Raw genomic sequence first — 23413 nt, forward strand, 5'->3', positions numbered from 1 at the left:
CAGTTTTTTGTGTTTGTCCCCTCTACACACCCACCTATTATGTCTCATAAGCAAGCTGTTTTCAAAGAAACATTCGAAGGCAAGTTTAATTCTAGTAGATTATCTATCCCAACAAAAACAATGCTTAAAAAAAAGACACACAGGGTGAGGTGGGGAAATTAGATGCTTGTCTAAAACAGTAGGAACAATTAAATAAACTCACTCAATAGCTTTTCAGATATACTGTTTTCAGCCTGCATGCAATTAGAACTTTAAAAAGCATCTACCAGAGGAGGATTTTTTTTTTAAAAAAAGAATTCAATAAAACAGGGGAAAAAAATCATTGACCATTATCAACACCCATACTTACTCTCTGATTGCAATTTTCTCAGAATGTCTTAGAGACACCGAAGACATGCTTTGAGACATCTGCAAAAATGAGACAGCATTATTATTATCCTTTTCTGAAGGGTTTGTGCAACATATTCTGGCTATAGGGTTAATATTGTAACATATTTCTATTACCACTTATTAGACTGCCTAAGGACACACCAGACACCAGTGGAGGATTTCCTTCCAGTATGAATGAAAGCTTTAAAGGAGTGCTCTTTATCAGGACCATAGTAGGAGAGCTCTTTAACCAGTAGCCTGGAGCAAAACTGGTTCTCTCCACAGCCTACATTTGACAGATGAGTGGGGCCACAGAGATTCCTACCAAAAGCACATCTTGCTAGATTTTTTGCAGGGATTTTTTGCAGGGATCAAGTACACTCAGGAGTTCCAACTGGGAGTCTGCATATGGTGATGATCATTCACCTGTATTGAATTAAACTTTGAATGGCATTAACTGAATAGCTGGTGCTGTACTGACCTGCCACCGTGAAACTCAATTTTAAAAAGGAAGGCAATGAGGAGAGAGGCTCAGTAATGAAACAAAAATGTGTGAATACACTGGGATGGTGGTGGCCGCGGCCACTATTACTTGTATGAGAAAGTGTGTGATGGGAAGGTTGTGACAAGATTTCTGTGTGAGGATGTGTGTGGTAGCAGGGCATATATGTGCATGCACACACAAGCATGCATGTAAACACACAGTCCTCAACTTACTGCCAATCCTGCCTACAGCCCCTTGGGGTCAAAAAGGTTGCTCACCCCTATTGTTTGGGCTTGGAGTTGAGTACTTCACTCTGAGTCAAATGGGCAAGAATATAACAAGAGTCCTGCTATATCAAACCAAAGGTCCAACTAGCTCAGTATGCTGTTCTCACCAGATACCTATGGAAAGACTCCAAATAGGACTATTCCCCACCCACCAAAAGGGAAAGAAAACCTTAAGAAGCTGACCAAATTATGCTCTGTATTCACATTGCTACCAAAAGAGCATGCACACTTATGTCAAACACTGAAACCCATATTCAACGACGCATCAAAATAATTTCCACACAATATAAAACTTATCTTAAAAGTATAATTTTTCCAAGGACCATTCTGTGCACAACCATTTCAAAGAAACGAACATAAAGTAATTGGTGGGGGGGGGGATCACCTCTCTTATATTGTAAAAATCTTTCATGGCATTTTCAGGTCCAACCACCACCATCAATAAGTTTATTAGCATGCTTTCTTATTTCAACATAATTTTAACAAGGCTTTTAAAAACTGTGACCCTCATCACCAGATATGGTCATAAGTCACAGTATATAAAAAAATCATCTGTTTTCTCTGTTAGGTTTTTCTCTCCAACATACTGGGCCTGGATCCAAAGATCTACATGCTTGACAGGACCACTAAGAGGCAACCAATTTGTGTTCTGCTATGTTGACAGTGTAACTTTTTGTCTATATGGAACATAAAAGCTGAATATATATATGATTTTGTCCGATCACCCCACACCTTTTTAGAATCTTTCCTTTATTCTATGACATTTAAACTCAGGATTTTTCATAGTTTCAGTCACAAAAATGACATGTTCCAGTGACTCTGAATGAAAGAGGTCTGTTTCCTTACTGCATCTAACAGATACTAAGAGGGTCCTAAAATAACACTCAATCAATGGAAAACTGAACTTAAATCCTTGCTCTCACAGTACATCCGAGCTGAGAGGAGAATGTACTTCACATCTCTTCTTTATGATGACGTAAATGAAAGGAAGTATTTGCTGATAAAATCTTGGGAGTATCAAGAAAAAAGTATGCAGTCAAGCTCTTGGCTGCTTCATTAGTTGCTTCAAAACCAAGTAACAGCTATAATTACCATTAGACTGGCAAAAACTGGCTTTAGATTATTCGTGCTTACTTGTGAAATAATTAAGTTACTGTTTTCCCCTTGTGAAACTTCCCTTACTGACAAAAACCGGTCTTTAAATCATACATCCAACTGCCAAATGCTCTCTTGTAGCTTTGTTAGTGTTCCGTTGAACACAATTCACATTAGACTTCCCGTGGGGGGGGGGAAGTAAATTTGCCATTGAATGACAGTTTGGCTACAAATATGGATAGGATTACATAGGATGGTAGTCAACTAAATAACTGCACTCACACAAGGATTAGCATTAACACAATGGGACACTCTTCCCCCCATGGCCTGCACCATCCCCAAATCTGCTCCAGAGGGTTATGAGAGCCTCAGATCAAATTTAGAGGGTATACAAGAGGAAGAGAAGGGGAGAACATTCTGTTGTGCTGTTGGAATGTTCACCGTAGTACTATGCTGGGATCAACATCATTATTATGCAAAACTATTACTGTATCACTGATTCTTAGTTTCATAGTAATTAGAAAACTTCGATAATACTTCTATTCCTATGAAGTGGTTACAAAATCTCATTAAAGGAACCAGGCAAGATTCCAGCTTGCCTGCTGAATATTCTCTGTGTTTTGCAGAGCTTTCTGGGATGCCGCAATAGCAGGGGTAGCCAATGTGGTTTCCTCCTGATGTTGCTGGACTATCACTCCCATCAGTTCTAGGCAACATGGCTGACTGACTACAACATCCATCATCCCTGACCGACTACATCTGGAGGGTGCTATGCTGGTTACCCCTGTTCTAAGGCCTGTTCTTTATTCACATAGATGGCATTGATGCCTATTAGCAGGTATCTGCTAGGATACTCCCAGCACTCCTTGATGGCTGTACACTGTGGGGAAGTTCGGCAATGAGGGACAAGCCTTCTTGAAACACTATTTAATCAATAATGATTTAATCAATTGATCAATCAAGTCTATTGCCAACCATCCCTAAATGAATTTGAGACACCACTGCATACCTAGTCAAAGTCCTTTACACAAATCACAATCACAAACAGAAACATAAATAAATCTAATAAACACTTGTAGTGCTGCAATACCAGCAGCTTTCATGAGTGGTATGTGTTCCAGATCCCCATGTAGCCACATCTCCCCTGTTATGACATCATGCTTCTAGACTAATGCATCACAATTCTAGATTATACACCTTAGACTAGATCAGCTCCTAGCAACTTCCATGGAACTGCTTCTGGCAAGGTTGTTCCTCGATATATATTACTAGCATTATTTTCAAGCAATATCTATACACATACACACACACAAAAATATAAATATGAATAATTTCTCGTTTCTTTGAAAAACTGCTTCCATCCTCAAATTCTGAAATATCTTAGTTTTTTTTAAAAGAAGAGAAATCAAATAAACAAAAAGAAATTTTTAAAGAAGCAGTATTTGCTCTCCCCATCACTTTGAAAGTATTGGTTTAATTATTATTATTTGCTCCTCAACAGTTTTCTTGGGCCTCTCATTTACAAGGACCATCACATCCAAATGTAGCCTGGCTTAATGCTGTATACCCTCTTGAGTTAAGTCTCATTGCCACAAGCCAATAATTCTAAGAGTGGCAAAAAAATTGATTTTAACCTACCTGTTTAACCACATTTGTTTTCTAAACATATAATTTTGTTATATGCTTACCAATCTTTGATTAAGCCTCTTATTTTCCTCCTCTTTCAACTGCAACGTCTATAAAACAGCATAACACAAATCTTTCAATATTTTGTTTAAATATGTAGTTTTACATATATTAGTTTTATAACTTCGTATGCATGTTTTCAATATTTTAAGACTGCAATTCTATACTTATGTGGGAGAGGATGGCTCATTTATCTCAGTGTGACTTAAAGTCTGAGTAAACAGATTTAGGATTGTGTTGTCAGAGGCTGTTTTTTTAAAAAAACCTCTATAGATGAAAGTGTGTTTGTGTGTGTGCAGTTAAGTGTATAACCCACACTGATTTATTGTGCCACATACTTTAGTGGGTTTGAATATCAGTTTCAGATCAGCTCTGGCCTACTGGAGCAGAAGTTCATACCAGCTGTGCCATCTATTAAGTATGAACTCAAAGAATGGTGTTCATAGCTGAATCATTTTTCTTTCGAATAGTTCATAACTCAGCTTTGATTTTATAAAAATTAAATTTTCTCTCATTGGCTAGCAAAGAAGTTGCATGATAGAAGACATTCTCAAAGCTTTGATGCTGTTAAATTAATTTGGCCCATGGTGTCAGAGCTTCCAAGACACCCCCCAACCGCAATTTATAAGCTGCAGTCTGAGGGTTGGGGAGGAATCTGAAAACAGTCATCTCTATAGATGAGCTCTCCCACCAGCACACCACCAGCTTTGACTGGAGGTGGGTGAGATCCAAGTATTCATCTTCCCTTTTTTACTGGCATATGGCTGGGTAGGCGAGATCTGTATTAAAAGTTTAAAAACCAGTCAACACATCTACAACCAGCAATTGTTTGACATCTTTTAAACTGGTGTTAGGGATTAAACCTGGGGCTTTCTGGATACAAAGTATGTGTTACATCCCTGAGTTTTCTCAGTAACCTATTAAATGTCTATTAATTGGAAAGCCAAAGCAACCACAATAATTTCTATGTTTCTAGTTTTAACAGGAATCAGTTTAAATGTCTAAATATAAACGGGTAGTATTGACTCTGATCCAATAGTTCTAAGCACCTAAAATGAGGAAATGCTTTCAGTCATCCAGTTGCAGAACAGCAGCAGTAACAGTTGTGTTACTACTCAGTAATACTTAAAAAGATTAAGAACGGGAAAATTAATTTCCATTAGTTAAGAATTAATAGGACAATTAACTTACAGATCTCACAGATTACACATAACGCAGTAACAGGTTTGCTCCATAAACAGCAAGCTAGGCTTGTGCAAAAAAAAAAAAAAACCAGGCTCCTGTGAGCAAAGGTCATGCTGCTGTGAGCACATCAATGGCTGACCAGGATCCACATGTGCAAACAAGTGCTGCACATGCAGTTCCTGGGCTGGATCTCTGCATCTTGCACTTTGAACTGCACAAACAGTTTTTGTCAGTGCTTTGGGAACTGTTTGTGCTATGTCAAATAGCAACTCAGGCTCACCATGCATCCAAAATAGAATTCAGCGTCATTAAAGCTGCTGTTTATGACTCTGGATAGGACCAACTGCTTATGAACATGGATGAATTTGCCTTTCTTCCAAATAAGCATCTTCAAGTACAGTATCTTGAAATCAGAGGGCTCAAGGGTGGCATCCAATGCACTCATTCCATTAACACAAGGATATAAACTTGCGCAATGGAACTCCCTCTTCCGCCTGAGCACAACCCACACCCTTCCCAAATCTGCTCCAGGGTTTGGGGATAAACTCCCAGAACAGATTTATGGTGGAGGGGAGTAGAGTTCCACTGTGCTAGTCTAAACACTTGCACTAAAGGAACAAGTCACTTAGCACTACATTAGACATGGATAGTCCTTACAAACATGCTTACAACAACCTGAAATCACATGCAAACGTTCCCTAAATGACCAGTAGCAGTATGCATAAGAAAAAAGGCAATCACAGCGGACAGGCAGAAGTTAGGACTTTTGCTTTTGTTAGCTCCCATGTGGTTCCAGCCCACCTTATTTCAGCATATGTATGACAATACATTAATGCATGACTCTCTCTTGAAGGCAATAAATAGGTAACCAGAGCAAAAACTACTCACTTTTTCTAACATCATTATCCTCTGTTTTTCCTCTGACAAAATCTGCACATTTTCACTAAAAATAAAATAAGAAACGGTTAACAAGATGCACAACTTCATTAATGATAAAATATGTCAAACAGAGGGTTTTAGTAGATTAATATGTCACAAGAAAATGAAGATAAGCCATATTATATTCATCTTGACATGCTACATTGTGTCTCCAGTGTCTCTGACATGCTGTATATTCCCTGCTCCTAAATAGAGATGACAAAAATAATGAGGAATCCAAGCACATTAATTAACCACAATGTCTTGGAAAACACGCATGGCATTTCTACTGTGCTCTTTTGGATTTTCAAAGGCAGTTCAGCAACCATTTTTGAGGTAGAAAAGTCTTTATACCAGGTGAGTTCTCTTTTTAGTTTTCACATGATAACACAGTTCAGTGAAAACAATTCCATGTGCTAATATAGTAGGGCTGTGTCCAGAAGAAATATTCTGCACCTTCCTGGTTGGTTTGAAGACGGGTTTGCTTTGGGTCAGTGGCTTGTACTGACATGATGTTTCACTCTGGATCCAAGACATAGGGTAAGGTAAAGGTAAAGGGACCCCTGACGGTTAACAGATAGCTTCCGGGTCATCTGGTCAGCATGACTAAGCCGCTTCTGGCGAACCAGAGCAGTGCATGGAAATGCCGTTTACCTTCCCGCTGTAGCAGTACCTATTTATCTACTTGCACTTTGACGTGCTTTTGAACTGCTAGGTTGGCAGGAGCAGGGACCGAGCAACGGGAGCTCACCCCGCTGCAGGGATTTGAACCGCCGACCTGATCGGCAAGCCCTAGGGTCTGTGGTTTAGACCACAGCGCCACCCACGTCCCTAGCAAGACAGAGTAAAAACCAACAATTCCTATAACATCTACTGTATAGTCTAAATCTTCAATTTTATTTAGACAGAATTATATGATATTTATAGGCACAGTAGTCACTTCTGAGGGAATGAAGCTCTCAGATTTTGGACCCTTTAAAGTCTGAGATTTTTGTTTTTGTTTTCTAAAAAAAAGGTTCAATGATTTCCTATGTACTTTTGCAAGCAATTTCCATGAACATGAAAAAAAATGGAAAGGTGCCACTATATAAGGCCCTTGCAAAAATTAGAGAAGGATGGTGCACGGGTTAGAGTTATGAATAAAGAAAATCATTTGAGGCATTTAAAAAAGAATATTGTTTTCTGTTCAAATTTGCACCAAAGTCACATGCTGCCAAAGCCAAATAGGATGTAGATGGATGTGTTTTATCCCTCACAGCAAAATAAACACTGTAACTGGAAGTAAAAGGAGAATGCCGATAACCTAAGAAACCTACGAAATAAAGATGTCATTCACAAAACTATATACTCCTCTCTCTGTCTGTCTCTCTGCCTAGTGTTTACCCATTCATGAAGAGCTTGGAGGAGATGTAAAAATGTATCAAATCAGATCAAAATATAAATACAAATTCCCCCAAGAATTCCAGGTTGTCCGAAAGCCTTGCACCCATAGCCTATTTCGCCTCAGATTTGAGTTGCTTCACATGACAGCGGAGTGGGGGGCATTTTCAAACATTTCAAATAAGAATAAAAAATTCCAAACAATGCCTACTGACATTCAGATACATATCTATTTCAAGACTTGTGTACTAACTTTACAGCCATCATGCTTGTTTCCAGTGTGGAATCCATTTTTCCTTCTTCTGTGGTATCTGAAGTTAATCTCTCAGTTTCTGCTGTAAAATCAGCTGCACAAGCTCCAGGAGGTTCTGAAGGAAGAGGTAAACAGGCTGGTGGAACAAAATTGCTACTTCTCAGCTTATTAACCTCTTCTTCAAGTTTCTTCTTCTCTTCGAGTAAACAGGCTCGGTCTTCAGAAAGACTTTCAATCAGATCTGAGCAAAAGGCATTCAACAAGTAATATTCAACATTCTGATATTCTGCAGAGCAATTAATTGGATTCAAACTACAAAACATTTTGTAGCACATGCTTACCCTTATCCCTTTCTTGCTGCTGCATTATTGCTTTTAATTTGTCACTAAGATCATTTATTATGTTTTCCTTTTTCATTTTTTCTCTTGTTAGAACAGTGTTAAACGTTGTCTGAAAATACAGAATCAGCATTATTTTAAGCAATACAATGTACATATACATGACATGAAAAAAAATAAATAGGTGCTGTAACTTTTCAATCTCTGAAGAGGCTACAACATACCAGCTTTGGCCCCCTCCCTCGGCTGCCATCTATCAGCAGCCATTCTATCAGGTACAGGAGAGGGAGAGAGGTAAGACAGAAACACTGGGAACTTTTGGCTCTCCTTTTTTCATATTTTTCAATTCCAGCTTGCTTTCCCCACCTCCTTCCCCGTTCCTTTTCTTTTTGTGCTATACCTCGTTAAAATTGTGAGCCTGCAGGGATTGTCCTATCATCATCAAAATTTGTAAGCTGCTTTGTGAGCCTTCTTTGACTAAGCAGGGAAAAAATGCTTTTTAAAAATAATAATAGTGATTTATTTATTTATTTTACTTTTTAGAAGCATAAGCCCAGAATGCACCCAATTTTGATGTTCTCCAAGCTGCTCATTTGTCTCCTTGTGCCAGCATCTTTCAGATGTAGTGGCACAATTGCCAACCATGCAATGGAAGTTGTTTGGGACACCAGTGAGAACTCCACCCAAATGAACAGGAATTGTATAAGAACAAGTAGTGGCTGTATGTGACATGTCAGAAAACCAGTACTAGCCTGAAATGCTAGGCAATAATCCCTTTGCAAGCTAAAGACATAAGGAAACCATCAAAAGATCCTCGAATTTGAGAATTGTATCTAATCTGAAATCTTGAAAGAGCCTCGTCTACCTGCTGTTCTGCAGTGAGTGATGTTCGAATGTTTTGCATTTCCTCGTTTTTTCTTTTCTCATGTTCTTCAAGCTGCTCCAAAAACTTCACTTTTTCTTCCCGAAGTTTTTCTTGAAGTTCTGCAACTAAGCTCGATGCAGATGAGTCAACCGAACTAGGAAAGGGGAAACATTGAAAATTTAAATGACCAGCCCACTATGGTACGAACAAACTACAAAGGGAAACCTTAAACCTCAATACTTTATCTGGTGTTTCCCTAGTTAAGAAATTCAAAATTCTGACTAGTCAAGGGGAAACATGCCTGATAAAGGTATGAAAAAGCCTTTCTTATATTTTTTTAAACAAACAAAGCAACGGGATTCTTAGCACACAGTAAGTGTGTTCGCCTTCTTTTGCTTGACTTTGCAGGAGAAAGTTCAGATGTTGTACAAATAATCATGGGTTCATGGAAAGATAGGAGAGTAAAAAAATAACACCTAAAAATGAAACTAAATTTTGAAGTTATAGGAAGAACAACAATAAATTTAGTTTCCATCTAAACTTGCATTAATCCCTATATTACAGTATAATGGGATTGCAAAGATGGAATTTACTATCAAGCAATTTGTTGCTCTGAAGTCAGAGAAATTCAAGAGTTAATAGCTGTCTAAATATATCCTACTACAATAGCAGGTAGGGGAGCCTTTGTGAATCAGGTACACCACCAGCATTATTCAAATGCAAAATAATCCAGCTACAGACACGTCACACAGTGGTCTTGACATGCCACATAGGGAGCACAATGTATATTCTTGTTTTAATAAAGAGATGGGGAAAACTCTGTAAGAAATTGATGTGCTTCCAATACAGTATTTCTTGAATATTCTCCAAGATTCATTTCTCATATGTTAAGACAGCTAAATTATTCTACTTGTAAAGTAACAAATTAAGCAAGTCATTTCAATTACACAGTAAAAACTCCTAGTTCACTGAGATGGTAGTGTGGAAACCCTTCAGTCTGGTATTACACAACTCCCATGCAATTCAACAAACTCAACTCACAAAAATTACATTTAAAATTTTAAATATGATGAAACAACTTGGCACAAAGCACACTATGTCTTGATGTGGCCGTGCCTCACAAACTGGCTTGATCCCCAACAACTGAAAACATGCTATTTTTGCTTTTAAAAACTTTGGTACCAAGGAATCCCTTCCACAATCCCCTGAGATTACATATAGTTCAATCAACAGACATATTAAAAACAAAACAATATAATAAAGCTCGATTAAAAAAACACACACCAAGTTCTATAATCTACAAAATAAGGCTGCAGCTCTGTGTTTATTTCCAGATAAGAAACAAAATCCATGTGCCTCCCCTTTCTCCTAATTCCAGGACTTCTGCAAATGTTACTTTCAAAGAATCTCAGCCTAGCATTATGTTCAAATGAGGAATCCTGTTTAAATATAAACCCTGCCCTTCCTCCAGCATGGATAGTTCCTTTCCGTCCTCCTAACAACTCTGTGAGGTATGTCAGACAGACTCAAGATCTGCCACTGATCTTGGTGCCTCACTAGGGACTGGAACCGCTCCTTTCAGTCCTAATCTGACCCTCTAACCACACAATGGCTCACCACTGTTTGCAGAGAAACTGGAAGCTGTATTTTCCCACCACGTTCTCACCTGTCCCCCCTCCTCCAGGCATTCCTGCACCCAACTATATATACGTATGCCCAGATAGGTTAGTCTTTACCTGAACAGTTGCCTGGGCCTGGTTTATTCTCTTCTTGCTCTATTTGTCCCCAACAACAACCTTGGACTATCTCTACAGAGCACAATGCTTTAACCTTCTAAGCAAAGTATTCCAGAGGTTTCCTGGTGATGTTAGTCCCTGATCTTGTTGGTGCACATCCTTGTGGATAGGGACAAATAATCTTTTCCTCTGACCAAGAGGAGTGGTGAGTAGACAGATACCCAAGGCTATTTGCCATGGGGGCACTGGCTCCACTCAACCATGCCTCAAAAGCTTTGGATTGCCTTTATCCCTAGCAAACACCCCAGATTACTCCTGCATCAAATGGTGTAAAACTGTGTATACTTGGATGGAGCAAAATAACAGAGTTCTCTTTCCCTCAAGTAAAAGAGAGAGTATAATTATGCAGATAAAGATATACAGATTTATATAAACTAAAATCTCCCTTGCATCTACCCTATCCCCCTATACTCTGAACTCTTTCTTTGCTGATTAAAAGGCATGGGGTTGGCCATGTGCAGGGAGAATAAGACATTTTCATATTACACACACACACACACACACACCACCACCACTACTTTGTGTCTATACAGGGGATGACTGCATAAAATTTCACCCTAGATTGAGAAAGCGGGCTCAGCTACTAATACGATCATTGAAGAAAGTTCCTGTGGCAGTCCATGGCCCAGACTTCACTATGTGAAAAGTTCCACATAAGAGAAAAATGCAGGCTGCCTAAAGAAAACCATTATGTCTGACTTGACCTGCACGTAACAGTCAAACTTATCACATAAGGTTTCTTCAGTTTTGAGTAGAGAATGTCTTGCATTGTTTGTTTGTTTGCTTGTTTGTTTGTTGCTGCAGCTTTAAAAAACCTTTACATCATTAACCCATAATACTTTAATTTACATGGTCAAAACATGTCAATACAATTGTATTGTGTACAATAGTGTATACAATTGTATTGACAATTTGTCAATACAAAAAACTTAAATCCATACTAAAACCAACATAAAGTACATATAAAGTATTAGCTAAAGAACCTTGAAAACAAGTAAGTAGTTGATCATTAATAAAGCTATCTTAGACTTACTTTTCATCATTCATGTTGAACAAACTATTGACTAATGGAAGAAAATACTTTGAGAGAAGATGGAGGAAGTCAAAGTCTAGCTAGCTGAGTAGGTCAGAGTTGTTGGGCTAATAATGTCAAGGTTGTGAGTACAAGGTCCATACGAGTTGGGTGGGGTGGATGGAAGCCTGTGAGATTTTCTTTGGAGTAGAATACATTGTCCACCTGTTCTGGACTGGGTTATACTTTTCCTTATGGCACATTTTGGAGCTTTGGAGTGCTGTAAGAGCTGCCACTTACTTAACAGCCTGTGACATCTGTGGTACAAAGTACCTGAGGCTGCTGCAGAGTTTTGTGGGTTGTCCAGATACCACTGAATTGTAAGATTTTCTATGAAAATTAGGGTAATCTGCATTTAAAAAAAACAAAGTATGCCCTAGGCATATGATCTAATTTTGCATTGGTGGATGTGGGTTTTTTTGGTATTTCATAAACAGCTAAAAACTGAAACTGCTAAGCTCGTCTTCGGGCGTGAGCACTGCATGTTTTCAATGGATGAGCATAAATGTCTAATTTAGGTATATAAATTGACTATCATAAATGGCGTAACAGCCATAAAATAAATATAGGGAATCATTAGACTGCATAATTTGTAACAACGTATCTTCGCTACTGATAATTAGTAATTATAACAAGCATAAATAATAATGGTCCTTTATGTACAAAGAACCTGTTTAGAACATAATTTTACTTCAGTATAATTGTAGAAGTGAATACATTTGCCAGATTTTCAGCATCTTACGTTTTTCAAATATCTGGGTATTGTTTTGGTTGTGACGTTGTGGTGTCCAGTGATCTTCATAAAGTCACTTTAGGCCTCCCAGAAATAAAATATCAGCTGCTCCACTGATCACTTTTATTGTAGAAAAGCTGAAACAGTTACCACTATTATCTTGCTACTGTATGCTTCAAAAGGTAGGAAATGAAGCCTAAGTATTTTTGGTAGGTATCTAATTCTGGAAAAGTCTGTTATTGGGTTCCTTGAATGCAAATTATGCACACTACGAACATTCTTAGAATCTTATGTTCCAATTTTAACACTGGTCAGTACTTAGAATTGTGCTTAGGTAAACAAACATATTTTTGTGCCACTTTAAAGACTATTATTCTTGCTGTTGCATTCGTTTTCATGAACCAGAGTCTGCCATCTAACTAACATGGCAACCCTTCAGGAACAGTTCACTGTAATGCTCAGTTAGAAGTAACGAGAAACCACAGTTTGTTGCTGAAAAATTGACTGTATTAAGGCTTGGGTTTCTACACTCTCCTCTCCCTAGTTTTCCATTTTAAAATAACAGTGGTTCCCTGTGACATCAAAACTCAAATAAAGGTAGTTTACTTAAATGACGGCTTGAGAAGCCAGTTTAACCTTGCTTATTTTCATTAACCAAAGTTTAAAACAAATTACAGTTCTTAAGAGTTCAGAAGATACTGTTTAAATTTAAACCAGAAGTTTTTGATCTCCTTTTATGGGTAACGAGGGGTGAAGAAGGAGAACCAGGCCTATGTGGAGTGTTCAAATTCCATTCATCAATCAAAAGTTCAAATTCACTCTTGGATAGGGCAGCTTCAAAATCTAAAAAAACCCAAATTAATTCCTAAAAGGTATCTGGGGAATAAATGTGTCCTGTGAATAGGAACAAAAGCAAGTGCCACGGTTTTTAAGCAGCCCTATAGTTATATTTTAAGAGCACATTTTGTGTAGTATTTTCTCCCTGATAAACTGCCAGACTGATTTTTTAAAACTCCCCCATGCTGCTTTCCCATTAAAATCGAATTTTAAAAAGCCAGAATCTCAATTGATAAAACTCACTGAATCTTAAAGCTCTTTGTGCGCAGCCAGAAACATTGTTATAAATATTACTTTATGCTGCCAATGACTGATCTTAAAAAACAGAAATATTCTTCCATCGTTTAAAAATGTTTTAAATTTTTCACTTAAGGCATTCAGTCTGCTCAGCTTGGACGGATGTATCACTTCCATCTGGCATTCAGTGCAAACTCTCCTTCATGATCAATAAACATTATTAGCTGGATCCAAAGGTTCCCTTTCACTATGGGAAGAATTCCTTTACTAGAAAAATGAGGAATTCTGCCCTATCAATCAAAAAGAATTTTGAATTTAGATGTGACAGTTTTAAAATAAAGCACATTGTGCTTGATTAATGTTGCAAGATTGTGTGAAGGTGCTTCTCTTATCCAATAACTTTTCACCCTGGGGGAAAGGTAATTTTTAAGTTATTTCTTCCACACAGCTTGTGTTTAACACAGGGACACCATTTTCATATGGCGATTGATTGACTGATGTCCACCTATCCATTGGAAGATAAAAAAGAAAAAATCTACACCCAACAGGAAGATGTGAAAAGCTGTATTAAGGAGGTTTGAATTAAGTCCTCAACTCAGGAGCTTGAACTATCTAAAAAGAAGCAGAAACGCTCAGCATTTTTGCAATCACAATGCATACTTACTAGCTTGAATACAGAAATTCAATAGAAAAAGAAATACCTGCCCCTGAGCATGTCATGTAATGATGGAAATAGTGATTGGTTTGAGCAAAGGGAAAGGATAAAGATATATGAGGAGGCAAGATACGTCTGAGCAAGAGCAGGAATCAGAAATCCAAGAATAGAGGAAACCTTCTATAGTTTGAGACTGCACTTACTCAACTGACTGCATGCACTTACTCAACTGACTACAAATATTAAGCATTGTTGGTTTATTTTATTTCAAACATTAGAGGGCAACTTAATTCATACAGTACCTCTGATTAACTTGCATCTCTAGTTGCTGGATTTTCCCCAAAAGTTCTTTTTCAACAGCTTCCCTTTGCAGTTCAAATTCTTTAAGGGCATTTCGGACTGCATCTTCTTTTTCACAGCTGAGCTTTTGAACAAGCAGTTTCCTGTCCTGTTCATGGTTAGTTAATAGTAGCTCTTTTTCTTCTGCAAACTTATTGATAGTGGCTTCATATTTCTTCTGCTGTTCACACAATACCAAATTTTCTTCTTTTTGCTTTTCTAGGGCACTTACTTCTAATTCTAGCTTACCTTGCAACTCTGTTATTTGTTCTTCCAATCTTTTTTCTGCTTCAAGAGCTTGTTGGTGCAAAGAAGTTACTTTACTTAATTCAGTTCTAAGCAAATTTGTTTCTTCTTCATGCCTATCAATTAATTCTGAAATGCACTGATCTTTCTCAATTGTCATTAACGTTCTTAGCTCTGCTAGACCCACCTGATATTCATCATTATTAATTTGTATTACATGGTTCAAATTATCAATCTGTTTTCTTAACATTTCAGTTTCCTTGTCAATAAGACTTTTTAGATTATCTTGCTGTTGAGTTTTGTTTTCTTCTAAAAGTATTTTCATTTCATCTGTTTCTGCTTCTTTCAGTGCAAGTTCCACCTCTAATTTGCATCTTAAGTCAGACAGTTCAGAAACCTTGACCTTTAATTCCTCAATCTGTTGTTCTTTCTCATGGACATTTGCAGCATGAGTTTCTTGCATTTGTTCAAGTCGGAGTTTATTCTCCTTTTTCAACTCCTCTAAGCAGTCATTGTGTTTAGCCATTAGTTCATCAAATTCTTGTGTATGTCTTTCCTGTAGATTGGATTCCAGTTCCTTTAAGTGATCTTGCTCCAAAGTCTGAAGTTCTGCTCTCAGAAGCTGCATTTTTTCATCACTTTCAGTATGAAGTTTTTTCAAACTCTCCAAAACCCTTTCACGTGACTCTCTTAGTTCTTTAATTTCACAACTCTGATTCTTCATTTGACTTTCCAATTCAAGCATTTTTTGCTCCTTTTCATTTTGTAAAAACACAACTGCTTCCTTTTCATTCTTTACTATTGCAAATTCATTATCTTTATCATGCAAAACATCTTCAAGACCTTTTAAGTCACCTTTTAATTTTGTGATCTTTTTTTTGTTCTCTTCACCATCTTCAACTAAAGTATTCATTTTGCTTTCATATTCAGTTTTTACCAATTGCAGCTCTTTCTGGTGTTTATCTTTTAGCGTTTTTTCAAGAGAAAACTTTACTTTTTCTATAATATTCTTTATTTCTATTGAAGTACATTTTAAAGAACTGGAAAAGTCACACTGTTCTTTTTCTACAAATGTTCTAAAATGACAAAGGTCTTCTTTTATGTTTATTAAATTTAACCGAGATTCCTCGGCAACATCTCTACATTTTTCCATATAAACATTTATAGCAGAATTTTCTAAAGCTTCCGCTTTTGCACATATATTTGTGTCTTGCATCCGCCTGCTGTCAATTGCATTGATAACTGAGGAATAGAGAGACTCCACCATCATTTCTGGACTTTGAGGATCACTTATCACATTCGGTGATGTTAGGTTTTCTTCTATTATGAACTCATTAACCGCTGACATAAAATCAGATTCTGGACTTTCTGCCAGTGAGTCCAAGTCTAATGACCCTTGCTTAAGGGCTTGTTCAATGTTTGGATGGGCAATCGTTTCAAAATCAAATGTATGAGCATCAATACTGTCTGGGGACAATTCTTCTAAAGGACCTGGAGGGCACACAGGAGGGCACAAAGGACCATGAAGACTGAGTGGTGGAGGAGTTCTAGGAGAGGTAGCAATTGTTGTACTTTCCATCCTTGGTGTAGTGACAGACTGTGGTGAGGCTTGACTGTTGGAAGCCTAAAAGTATAAAACACAGGCCAGAGTTAAAATACTATCGTTCCATAAACACAAACAATTCCTAAGATAGGCCTCAAGCCAAATACAGCGGGCTCCATAATGTGGCAGGATTTCACCTTAGAGAAGCAGGAATTCATAAAACCTTATGACATCTTACTGGCAGCTATAGGTAGCAGAAAGTAAAACCATGGTTAATCCAGGGCACACCAGCAAATCAGTACCCCAAGCTGCCTCATTCTTGCATCCCATCAGAGTTCCTTTCATTCTGTTTCATCCTTATTGTTCCTAGCTTAATTCCCCCCCCCCACTCTTATATAGTTTCAGAATATTTGAAACGGACAGTATTTTATCTGATAAAAAATAAAGGAATTTTTAAACATTTTTTTTCCTGCTTGCATCCCCCCTTCCAAGCTGTCCCAAAATAAATTGGTATGCTTATGCTCTATTTCTGTATGTGTGTGCATAGTATGCTGAAATAAAATGGGAATTATTTTTACTTCCTTTCTAAAAAGGGCCTGGAAACTATATGCTTGTTGTACTAAAAACAAATGTTTATATATGTACTGCAAAGTAACATCAAAACCAGTGGGGGTTACTTCTGAGTAGACTTGTAGAAGACTGGGAATTCTAATCTGAGGTAGCCATAATGCTATTTGTGGCAGGGCGGCCTTTATTCTGAATCAGTTAACTGAGAACATTTTTGTCTCTGGCTTCATCGACCACCAGCATGCAACCCACAACATTAAAAAAGGTTGCCCACGCCTGTGCTAGAACGTTATGTAGTAAACTGGTCATAATTAGTGTATGATAGAGGTCCTAAAATACTTGTCAGATGGTAAATTACATTAGTCTGAATTACTGGGATTTGCCCGTTTACATGCATTAATAGAAGTACAATTTTATTTAATAACTGAATCACATAACACAAAGGTATGAATGGAATCTAGCCATGATCACTCTCTGTAATTTCTACCTTAGTTTCTTTAAAGCTGTATCTCCTTAAATCGTTTATTCAAGTTTTATGCTGTGTTGACAAAACAAGGTGCAAAGACTGAGTTCAGAAAAAGCACACTATAACTAGGAAGTGGATTCTGCTTCATTATCATATTTCCTTTCCATTTAATTAGTATTTTAAAGAAAAATATCCCCAATATTAGCCATGCAAGCCTAATTTAGGCTTGAAACAAAATGGTTCCCAATCAATATCAATAGTAAATTCCCAAGAAAATAATCTCCTGGAAAGCAGAAATACGAACAGAAGCAGCCTTTATAACAATGCACTGGAAAAAAAACACCAAGACAAATATTTTACAAATTTTCTCCTTGATTTAAGTCTCTCCATATGTTACCTTTCTAAGAAGGGTGCTGTAATAAATAATCAAAGGACGGACCCCTGATGAGGTGACAAGCTCATGGATTTGCAACAGATGCTTTCAGAAATACATACCTGACACTTAACTATGTTTAAACCTGAAACGTTTTGTGATTAAGTATGTTACTTCAAATAAATGTTGTGAATAAGAGGTCCTAAGTACTTCAGAAACCCAACATATAAGCACCACAAAAATATCTTTGGAGGTTAGGGAAGGCAACTTTTAGCTGACTGTTCCAGTATGTCCAATAAGTTGTGTTAACTTTACAATAAATATGAAAGCATTTAAAAAGAGGTCTGTTGTTTGGCAAAATGCCAAGTTTCAAAGGATTGAACCCTTCTAGTTTCTCAATCAAAAATTTTAGGGCAGTTGATTGCAATATTATATAAAGTATGGGCAATAAGCTGCCAACTGCAGGCAGTTTGCCTTATTGCAGAGAGAAGAGACACTCTGCAAGAAACATCTACTGAAAGTTGGGTATTTTCAGGAAAGGTCGGGGAACTGAGAAGCAACTTTTTTTTGTTCTTGTTCACAAAATACATTTCTCAGAAATATTCCTCACCGATTCACTTCACAAATAAGTTTATTTCTAAGTAATTGTGTTTAGGATTGGCATTCAACAATTTACCCATATATAAAGTCACACACATAATACAATGGTACCTTTTGTTCATTCAGCAGATCTGTAATGGTCTGTGACATTTCATCCAAACTTTGTGCTGCTTTGACCAGATGATGTAGAGCAAGTACATGCTGGTGGAGAGGTTCGAAATCACAAAGTATAGGAACCCTTAAAAATACAGAGTAATTAACACAGATTACATTAAGCAGATATTAACAGATTACAAATATAAATTGTGTTTAAGTATATCTATTTATATAAAAAATTATACCACTTAGCATATTCAAAATCTTTAAGTAGTTTAGTGGTTGTGGGTTTGAGTCCCACATTGGGCAAACATTGCAAGGGGATTGGAATAGATGACCCTCGTGATCCCTTCCAATTCTACAGTTCTATGATTCTATGATTTACATAAAACAACACAATATTCAACAAAATTTCCAAACTCTACGATAAAAATGACAAAACACAACTGTATGATCACAAATAAAACCAAACCATGCACAAGACAAAAATAAACATAAAAATCAAGAGCCAAGAGTCCAAAAAGCCTGGGCAAACATTTTAAAGATATGCAAAAGTTCACAACTGTCTCTATCTTACCAGTTATTCAAAGGAGGGCAATCCTGTGCTATCATGAAAAGTCCTGCTGCCACAAAAGTGTTCAGTTTGAACCCTAATTGCTAAAGATCAGGGATTCTAATACATAGCCTCTAAAACTAGGTCACCAAACCACACAAATACCTGGCCAAAGGAAATAAATGAATACTAGAAAGCAAGGCTATGGCAGATATACTGTATTTTTTCTTCTTCTTTGAGCCACCTTACTGCAATTTTACTAGTTAGCGTTATGGGAACCACTACCAATCTACTACAAATTGCCCAGAGATCTAGCAATAGATCCCAATCGATTTTCTGCTTGCCCACATGCTTAGGAACTCATTTTACCTGAGTAATGGTTGGACTTCTGAAGGACAAAAGGACTGCAAAAATTGCAGATCAGATAATGAGATATCAGGAAGTTCACCATCAAACCTGCGAGGTTTTCGGGTCTGTATGTAAAACAAATCAATGTGAACATGATAAACAGCAAAATAAAGACCACTGAGATATATTTAAATTTCCATGTATCAGTTAAGACTGTGCAGGGCGCTTGAACGTCTCCTGATCACTAAAACAGGTGCAGCTAAAAGTACGAACATCTGAGGCTTGTAAACAAATCTACAAAAGTAGCTTGCCCACAAATAAATTTGTTCAAACAAACGACCAGATATTTCTAAGAAAATAGTATTCAAGGTTTGAGAAGCTTCCCAACCTGGTTACTTCTTCTTTGCCTCAGACAGCCAGGGTAGAGACTATTTATAAGCCTGAAATATTTGTCTACACTTTTAACTGAAACACAGAACAGTGTAATACATAAATGGTTAAACTGGATGAAAGAACACTAATCTATGCTACCAGCGCAATTAAATCAAGAGGCAGAGCAATATTAAATCAAGAATGCCAATATTAAATCAAGAGGCAGAGCAATCATTCTATACCACCAAGAACCTAAAAAAAAACACCCTTCTTTACAAGCTAGTTAATACAAAAAGTAGCTACACACTTCCTTCTAAATTCAAATTATACTAATTCCTCAAAGTGTTTGGGAAAAGCCCAAGTCTTCATTAAAAATAAAAAGCATGGTATACTCACACAAAAGGATGGGGGCCAGGCATCAAGTCCCCTGAACAAACGATTTCTTAGAAAAGATTTCCCTGTTCAGAGAAATAAATATTACTTCATTTATTCACATACGTCTATGTATATGTCTGTTTGTTTGTATGTGTATACGCACAACAGCAACGACAACAAAAAAATGGGGAGGGTGATGATGGACAGTAGGGGGAAAATTGAGCCCAAAGCATTTCCTAACAGTTCATTCTCAGAACACTATTAAGAGGAACAATATAGATCTACATTGCAAGTTACCGTATATTCCAGCATATAAGACGACTGGGTGTATAAGATGACCCCCAACGTTTCCAGTTAAAATACAGAGTTTGGGATATACTCGCCGTATAAGAAATACGACCCGGAGTATAAGACCCCTGACTTTTGAGAAGATTTTCCGGGGTTAAAAAGTAGTCTTATACGCAGGAATATACATTTATGCAAATTTGGAGACTCCCCAAAATTGGGGTAAGGGGAGACTGGACTTTGTTTGAGAGACCCCTGAAATTACAAGTAAATTGATTGTGCTTTCATGCTGCAATCTGCTCCGAAAGAGAGGCCCCCCGAGACTCAGCCAGTCAAAAAAGAGAGAAGAAGAAACAGCACCACCTCGAGCACAACAATCCATGCCAGGCTTGTAACATGAGAAGACAAAGGATGCAGCAGGACAAAACACAGAGCCTACAACTAGATAAGACTGGGATATAGCAGCTGTTGGAGCTGGCCCAAGAAATATTATGCGACCTGCGCAAAGATAAAAAAATGCAGCTTAGAGGAAGAGCATTTTCCACCACCAAAGGAAACTTTGAAGCCACAAGCAAAAGACATGGAAATTAAGAACTTTACTACAATAGAACAAGAAATCCAGGAGGAGCGGAAGAATAGGAACCTGAGGCAACCGGTGAGAGAGGGAGCACAGGACTTAGATTTTAACCAACAAGCTCTGGAAGAGGAGGACATTTGGGAACAGGTTTTCCTAGTGAGAGAGGGAGAACCTGTCCCAAACAGACACTATGATGCTTGGGCAAATGAGTTAGAAGGGGCATGGAGATGTGCTCCTCTAGTGGGAGAAGGGGAGCGCCATCCATGCAATGGACAAGTTGTGGGAATGGAAGGTGCAAAAAAGTGAGAGGCGCAGGAGATGTGTTAAAGAATTTGTACAACAGAATGGGAGGGTGGGAGAGCAGCATGGGTTGGAGTGGACAAGAGTTGGTGTGGGATGAAAGATCTATTGGTTTTTAATTGATGGATGGATTAAAAAGGCCTGAAATTGGATTGTATTAAGGGACTGGTCGGGACACCCAGGGAAATGTTTTCCGGGGAAGGGAGGGGCTCCGGGATCGGAGTGAGGTAGCAGTGGAAGAAGATTGGAAGAAATTTAAAATTTATTTAAAGAATAAACATATAATAGATTAGAATGGATCTCCTTTTTCCAATTTTTACATAAAAGGCTATTTCGTGGTTTAATTCAGGTAAGGGGTGGGAGAGAAGGTCCCAGGGCAGTTGTGAAGAATCTTTGGCCCTCCAGATGTTGCTGAACTACAATTTCCGTCTGCCCCAGCAAGCATGGCCAATGGTCAAGAGTGATGCAAGTTGTAGTTCAGCCACAGATGGGGGTCCACAGGTTCCTCACATCTGGCCTAGGGCAATAAAGGAAAGAGAAGGGGTGGTGGTAGTTTTCAAAAGCGCCCCCCCCCCCAATGATCTAGTTTTTATCTGCACACAACTAGTTCAACATAAGGAAACAGACACAAAATGCTGCAATTTAAAATAGCCTTTACATGGTAGCCACCTAATTATTATTCAGAGATAAAAAGTGGTGTATGCACCAATATTACAGGTTTAAGAATGAGAGAGAGAGAGAGAGAGAGAGAGAGAGAGAGAGAGAGAGAGAGAGAGAGAGAGAGAGAGAGAGGAACAATACTTACTAAATAACTTTCCAAAAGATTCCCTTTTGGCCTTTTCTGCATCATAAAGATGTTTCCCATCTTTTATTAAAGCACCAGCCCACTATAAGAAAAAAAATATTTATATTAAACATACACAGTCATGTTCCCTCCTCTAGTCTTCAATCTGAGATCCAGGTTCTTTTACTCAAGTTGCTTACCTCCCTGTAGTGTTTTACAAACATCTTTCTCCTCACAACTTCAACAACAGCCAAACAGTACATCTGAGGGACATTACTAAGCTTCTCTACAATCTTCACTCTTTCTAGCAGCTCTGTTACGAGACGAAGCAAGGCTTGAAGTTTTTCTCCATCCTGGTCAGCATGAAGCATTACAAAGCAGCACCACCTATGGAATACAAAGTGTCACTGTAGCATACTGAATTGTTAACAGCAAAAAAAAAAAAAACCTCCACTGAATGTTTCTACCAGAACTTCTGCTTCCAGCATTGCATCAATTTGCTCATTTGTGAACAAAAGAGAAATCCTCTGTTCATTTTCTGCCAAAAACCAGAATATAATACAGAATGCCAAAAACCAGCTCTAGAAATATACCCATATTTGCTTATACGGCATATTTGTCAAGCTATGGTTAAAAATACAAAAACAAAACACTTGAGATTCTCATACAGTTGATTTATGCATCACATACCAAGTTCAAGATCCCAGAACTGTCCCTATTAGTCACATTAACAAAATTAAATCTAAATACGGGTTTGACTGTTGGATATGAAGTAAATTTCTTGCAGAAGACTAAAAGCAAGCCCCCACCCCACCCAAAAAGAGATGAGTGAACTTTACAGATATCTCCAATCTTAGCACCTAGTACCTAGATTGGTGATAATAGATCTTTGTGCTTGACATAGCAAGCCGTTTAGTTACTGACAATTACAAAGTGGAGGTTTCCCATCCCTGCATAAAAACATAATTTTTGTAGCGTTGCATGCATGACAAGCTGGTGACAACAAAACAAAACAAAACAAAAACAAAAACAAAACATGGTTGAGGAGCACATAGCACTGCAGCAGCATCACTTACTTCAGCCGGACTTGTAGATTATTTGCAAGTTCTTGTTTGGCAGTAGTACATTTCTGTTTAATATCTAAAAGTTTCCGGTGGTTAGTTAACATAATCATCAATTGATTTGCATGACTCAAGCACAAATCAGGTAATACAGAAGGATCTTTCAAGTTCTCTGCTCTCTTCTGATTAGCCAAAAATCCCTGTAAGAAAACAGGTTTAAAATTCATTGTTGTGACAAGATATGACAACAAAAGCAGGACAAAAACACTGCTTGGTCTTCACAGCGCATAATCACTTGATTATAATACATCTAAATGCTCCCAGATAGCCCAGATCCA

The 23413-nt window shown here is 37.8% G+C and overlaps 1 protein-coding gene across 2 annotated transcripts in view; it reads right to left on the reverse strand.

Annotated features, from left to right (window-relative positions):
• RB1CC1 (RB1 inducible coiled-coil 1) overlaps positions 1–23413 on the reverse strand; it is a 47522-nt gene that overhangs the window by 5187 nt on the left and 18922 nt on the right. For both annotated transcript variants that reach the window (XM_035125017.3, XM_035125015.3), the window contains exons 9-21: positions 23091–23275; positions 22215–22401; positions 22036–22117; positions 20090–20151; positions 19343–19446; positions 18436–18562; positions 14493–16399; positions 8861–9014; positions 7999–8107; positions 7658–7898; positions 5995–6049; positions 3924–3971; positions 350–408 (exon numbers count right to left, since the gene is read on the reverse strand). In XM_035125017.3, coding sequence (XP_034980908.2) covers positions 350–408; positions 3924–3971; positions 5995–6049; positions 7658–7898; positions 7999–8107; positions 8861–9014; positions 14493–16399; positions 18436–18562; positions 19343–19446; positions 20090–20151; positions 22036–22117; positions 22215–22401; positions 23091–23275 — 3320 coding nt within the window. The remainder of the gene's footprint in view (positions 1–349; positions 409–3923; positions 3972–5994; positions 6050–7657; positions 7899–7998; positions 8108–8860; positions 9015–14492; positions 16400–18435; positions 18563–19342; positions 19447–20089; positions 20152–22035; positions 22118–22214; positions 22402–23090; positions 23276–23413) is intronic.

Source organism: Zootoca vivipara, chromosome 8, assembly GCF_965207765.1.
Source record: "Zootoca vivipara chromosome 8, rZooViv2.hap1.1, whole genome shotgun sequence".
Lineage (NCBI taxonomy): Eukaryota > Metazoa > Chordata > Lepidosauria > Squamata > Lacertidae > Zootoca > Zootoca vivipara.